A 6,037-nucleotide genomic window follows, 5' to 3' on the forward strand; every position below is an offset into this window, starting at 1 on the left:
TAAACCGCTGAAGAGGAAACAATCCCTTAAATCATTCCTTTCCTCTTTCCTTGTTCTCTTTTTATACTTTATTTCTCTGTCCTAGCAAAGTGCCCCCAATTTTCTTCTCCCAAAAAGAATGACATTGAGAATCACTTCCACCAATGCAACATGTTTTCTCATATTGGCGCCTCTTGTGCTACTTTGGACATGGAAGCTTCTAAATTGGCTGTGGTTAAGGCCAAAGAGACTAGAAAAGCTGTTGAGAGCACAAGGCCTTCAAGGCAATCCATATAGGATTTTGATTGGAGACACAAAGGAAATGTTTAAGGTGATGATGGAAAATGCCAAATCTCAGAAACCTACCGACAATACTCTCTCACTTGACAAAGATGTCGCACCACACGTCTTTACATTTATTCATCACATTGTCCACAAATTTGGTATGTATCTTTGATTCCCACTACTCATATATTGCATCTTTAAAAACAATTCTTAACAAAAATGAGTTATGATAATATGGAGTTAGGCGAGAAATAAATGAAATCAGTAGATCTTTAATTTTCTGATTTAACACAAGTATATCAATAATTTTCTCTCCAACATCATTTATTTAGATCAATGATATTATCTTGATTGTTTAATTTCTTTTTCTCTGGACTTGTTTAGATCTATACTTTAGGATTAGGACATAATAAATAATATAAACACTAAAGCTGTAGTAATAAAAGAATAGTACTTTTATATTTTGTAAATAAACAACGGCGTGGATGAATAATTACTATAATAACAACAACAAAACGTGGGTTTTTTTATTCAAATAACCCATATTTGAAAGAAAAAAAACACTAAAATAACTTCTTTTGAAAACAATACATTAAATTCTTTTTTTTAAAAATTATAAGTCGCCATTTGAAATGGAGACTTCTTAAGTAAGCCTAAATTACAAATGGTGACTTCCAACATGATTTAAAAAAAAAATAATTCAATTGTTATCTATTAAAAATTAAAAAAAAATTAGATTTTTTTTTAAATCATGTGGGAAATCGTCATTTAGAACTTGGGCTTCTTTAAGAAGTCACAATTCCAAATGACGACTTATAACTTAAAAAAAAAAGGCATTTTAATGTATTGTTTTTAAAAGGAGGTAGTTGGGTATTTTTTTTTAATAAAAAGGGGTATTGATAAAAAAAATTCCCACAAAACGTGGGTCACGTTCTACATCAAAGCTAGTAGCCCAATAAGTCTAGGCCCAAATATTATTTTTACATTCAAAATCTGAAAATTAGATTTTGTATCCACACAATTAGATTTGTACCCTCATTTATAATTTTAATACTTTGACTTACAAAAATATTAAGTGAATAATAAAAATTAAAATAAATTTGAAATATCTTGATCATATTCCCACATTTTTAAATTTCCAAAAATGTAATTTTTTTTTCTATCAAATTCTCTAACAAGAAATTTCACTTTTAAAATTTCCGGTATTTATATTTCAATACTGAAAATTTTGAAAATGAAATTTTCGGGAGTTATTTTCAATTGAAAATTTAAAATTTTCTATAGTTGTTTTTAACTGTAAATTTCAAGATATTGAAATATAACTACAAAAAGTTTCAAATTTCTAGTTGAATGGTTGACATGTCCCAATTAAGGAGACTCTAAATTTCAAATTTGTAGTTTATTGATTGTATGAACATTTGTTTGAAATTGTTGGTTTCTTGATGTTAGGAATTTACTAGGGTTTAATTTGATATACCGAAAAGGTTCAAATGTCTCAAAGATTCTAAAAAAAAAGTATTTAAAAAAGTTATTTAAATAGTGAAATTCTTTTAAAAAATTATTTTTCAAAAAAAGTTAAAAAACTTAAGAATAAAAAAAGAAATTACGTTGAAATATCCTACAGAATAAAATGAACTACTAAAAATTTTAAAATTTAATTTTCTAAGAAGTTATCAAGTACTGGAGGAAAAAAAATTTAAATATCAGAAATTTTGATCAAGATTTGATTTTGGAACATTTTTACCTTTAAATGAATAAAAATAAAAGGATAGAATTAGATTTTTATATATTGAAGAGGTACAAGTTAAATTGTGGGGTGCATAATCAATTTTCTCAAAATCTATGTAGTGCTTTTAAAACAGTTGATGATAACACAACAAAATCATGTGTAGGCAAGAATTCATTTTTATGGGAAGGTACAAAACCAAAAGTGATCATTACAAATCCTGAGCAAATTAAGGAAATCTTCAACAACATCCATGACTTTGAAAAACCTAAGTTGAGCCCCCTTTTCAAGCTATTGGGCTCAGGACTCGCAAATTATGAAGGCGACAAATGGCGGATGCATCGAAAGATTATCACTCCTACTTTCTACTCGGAAAAATTAAAGGTTATACAATTACTAATTTTAAACACTTTGTTGTAATGAATTTTAATTTCTTAGTAACATATACTACAAACAGTTGATTAATGATGAAAATCAGAGACAAACAATAGACTTCGTCTCTAATTGTCTCCGTTATTAAAATGCAATTTTTTCATAGCATGTTAAGCAAACATTGTAGTTTAAATGTGTGGTTAGTTTATTTTGATGGTAGACTTTTAAAGTGAATAATTAATTATTATGGAGATGAGATGAAATGTTAGTTATGATATGATATAGATATATATTTTTAGAAGTAATAAAAATAATGTTTTGATATTAACTTTAAAAATTTAAACAATTATTTACTTCAAAATATATTATCTTCTTATTCAAAAGTAAAAGTAACATTTAATAAAAAATAAATAAATAGAATTAACACAAATTTTAGAAGGAAAAAAAATTACAATATAAACGCTAGACTTATTTCTAACTTTTTTTACTCCCTTTTAAAGTTTTAATTATGACTCTTATGGTATGTTTCTATATATTGCAGATTATGTTACCCGTATTTTCCCAAAGTTGTAATGATATGATTAGCAAATGGGAAGAGATGTTTTCAGATGGAAAACTTGAAATCGATGCATGGCCTTTTCTTCAAACGTTGACTTGTGATATTATTTCTAAAACAGCATTTGGAAGCAGTTATGAAGAAGGGAAAAAAATATTTGATCTTCTGAAAGAGCAGGCAGGACTTATTATGAAATTACGCAACGTTTACATTCCAGGATGGTGGTAAGGCCAACAATAATTCACATAGCAAAATTAAGCATATCGAAAAAAATAATTATCGATAGAACTTAGGATAGAAAAACAATGTTTTAATTGTAGTTTTACTCTCTCTATTTTTATCAATTTACGGAATTGATCTTTCTATTTTAAAAAACGTGATATATGATACGATGATGTAGAATAATTAACACTCATAAAATCGCAATAAATTTTTTTAAAAATTTAACTTTCAGCTTTAGAAATTTTTCATTTTTCTAATTTAATTAATTACATATGAATAATTAACGCATCTAGATAATTCTACATCATAAAATTGTATGTCATATCATTTAAAATATATCAAATTGTTATTTTTTTAATTCAAAAATTTAAAAAAGAAACTAAAATTATTCATTTAAAATAAAATGACAAATTCTACGAATAGGTGAATATAGAAATCAAAACAGTAATTATATATATATATATATATATATATATATATATATCTAATTGTTAGGATGACAAGACACTAGTGTGGAAAGGAAATTTCGATAAAAAATGATCACACACCCGAAGTGGTTATATAACTACCTTTGTTAATTTCATTTGTATAGTATTCAATTTCTAATAGAGATGAAAGATTATTTATATTTAAATCAACATATGATCTATTTGTAGGTTACTACCAACAACTACACACAAGAGGATGACAAAAATTGATAAAGATATACAAACATCACTCAAGGCTATAATCAACAAACGAGAGAAAGCAATGATGGCTGGTGAAGTGTTTAACAAAGATTTATTGGGCATACTTTTGGAATCAAATCACAAAGAAATACAAGAAAATGGAAACAATAAGACTGTTGGAATGACCAACCAAGAAGTAATTGAGGAATGCAATGCATTCTACCTTGCGGGGCAAGAAACCACTTCGGTTTTACTTGTTTGGACTATGATATTGTTGAGTAGATATCCTGATTGGCAAGCACGTGCTAGAGAGGAAATCTTGCAAGTTTTTGGCAACCAAATGCCAAATAATGATGGGCTAACTCGCCTAAAAATAGTAAGTATTACACACTTACTTTTATTTTTCATTGTTACTATTACTTAAATAATTTTGGCATTAAGTCCTAATGTAAGTTTGTGTATCATAGATGCCAATGATTCTCTACGAGGTTCTAAGGTTATACCCACCATCAATTTACTTCAATCGAGTAGTTCATAAAAATGTGGAACTTGGAAGTCTTTCTCTACCTGCTGGAGTTCTAATTTCCTTACCAATACTATTGGTTCACCATGATCGTGATATTTGGGGTGATGATGCTACTGAATTCAAACCCGAAAGATTTTCAGAAGGAATTGCAAAAGCAACAAAAGGTCAAGTTTCTTTTTTCCCATTTGGTTGGGGTCCTAGGTCGTGCATTGGCCAAAACTTTGCTTTATTAGAAGCGAAAATGATTTTGTCACAACTTCTACAACGTTTTTCATTTGAACTTTCCCCTGCCTATGCTCATGCTCCAATGGCTGCAATCACTCTTTGTCCAAAATATGGGGGTCATATCATTCTACATAAATTATAGTGTCATGAATTTGTATAATTAATGTAAAATTATTTTCAAGCAACTTTAGTTTATGTATTCATCTTTTGTACTTGGAGGGGAATACCTCTTCTAAATTATATTGAATGTTACATTTTAATTACTAAATAGGTTCGTCTTTGAAAATGCAACAAACATAATGGGAACAATGATATGCTATCCTTCCAATGTGATGGATAATTTAAATTTCAAGAATAATATTTGTACATTCACAAATTTTTAAGTTCATTTAACACTTTATTTTTTCTTTATCTCTCATTTTGTATTACATTACTAACATATCACATCAGTTTTTCTATTTCTATTTCTCTCAAAATCTATGCAATGTATATGGTTGTACACCAATAATTTCTTATTTACATTTCTATGTCAAATAAAATCAATACTAACCGACTTTATTGTTGAAATTAATATTAATTAACTTGTAAAGTAATTTTTGCAATAAAAATTAATAATTTTCATAATTTGTGTAATAAAAACTCAAATATTTTCAATATTAACATTAGATTTACAAAAAAAATTATTATTAAATAAACTTGAGTTTCTTTTGCATTTTATAAAAGCACAATCAAATATATATATATATATATATATATATTATAATAAAAAGGATACATACTAATTCTACTTTTGATGATCAATAAAAATTTTTATATTAAACTTTATCATACACGATAGATGTGTTAACAATGAAAAGAGGAAGAAGAGAGACAACCACTCTAGGGTTTCATAAGATAGAATAAACTAAAACTTTAGTTAATAGGGTTACAATGAGTGTATATATAAAAGAACAGAAATGTTTAAAATACCCTCACTACTAATCTATAATAACATTATTTAACATCTCCCCTCAAACTCACGATGCATTAACATGGAGCATCGAGAGTTTGTCAACTAAAAAACGAAAACGTTTAATGGAATGCATCTTTGTGAACAAATTAACAATCTGTAAAGAAGAAGAGACAAACGATAGAGTAATGGTTCCATGCTGAAGATGATGACGAGTTTTGATCTTGTATACCCAACGAGACCCAATAGCACGTTTTCCAGGAGGAAGAGGTACTAATTCCCAAGTATTGGTTTTGGGCAAAGTAGATAGTTCTTCTGCCAGAGCCTGCTGCCAAAGAGGATCAAGAACAACCTCTTTATTGGAAGATGACTCAAACAAAATTGATGAGAGGGGTAACGAGGAGGATCAACAATCGCAGGAGGTGGTTGGACAGCCGGGGGGACAAGAAGAATGTCACCAAAGAAGAAGCAACAATCAAAGAGAAGAATCAACAAAGAGAGAAGCAACGAAAGAAGAAGCAGAAGCAGA

At 28.2% G+C, this 6,037-nt stretch overlaps 1 protein-coding gene across 1 annotated transcript; it reads left to right on the top strand.

Annotated features, from left to right (window-relative positions):
- On the top strand, nucleotides 1–4,827 carry LOC101500151 (11-oxo-beta-amyrin 30-oxidase-like). The gene is made up of 5 exons (XM_004488610.4): nucleotides 1–422; nucleotides 2,157–2,374; nucleotides 2,904–3,142; nucleotides 3,797–4,184; nucleotides 4,276–4,827. The coding sequence occupies exons 1-5, from the start codon at nucleotides 119–121 to the stop codon at nucleotides 4,699–4,701; spliced, it is 1,575 nt and encodes a 524-aa protein (XP_004488667.1). The 5' UTR covers nucleotides 1–118; the 3' UTR covers nucleotides 4,702–4,827.
- The last annotated feature ends 1,210 nt before the right edge of the window (nucleotides 4,828–6,037 follow it).

The sequence above is a fragment of the Cicer arietinum genome, chromosome 1, assembly GCF_000331145.2.
Source record: "Cicer arietinum cultivar CDC Frontier isolate Library 1 chromosome 1, Cicar.CDCFrontier_v2.0, whole genome shotgun sequence".
NCBI lineage: Eukaryota > Viridiplantae > Streptophyta > Magnoliopsida > Fabales > Fabaceae > Cicer > Cicer arietinum.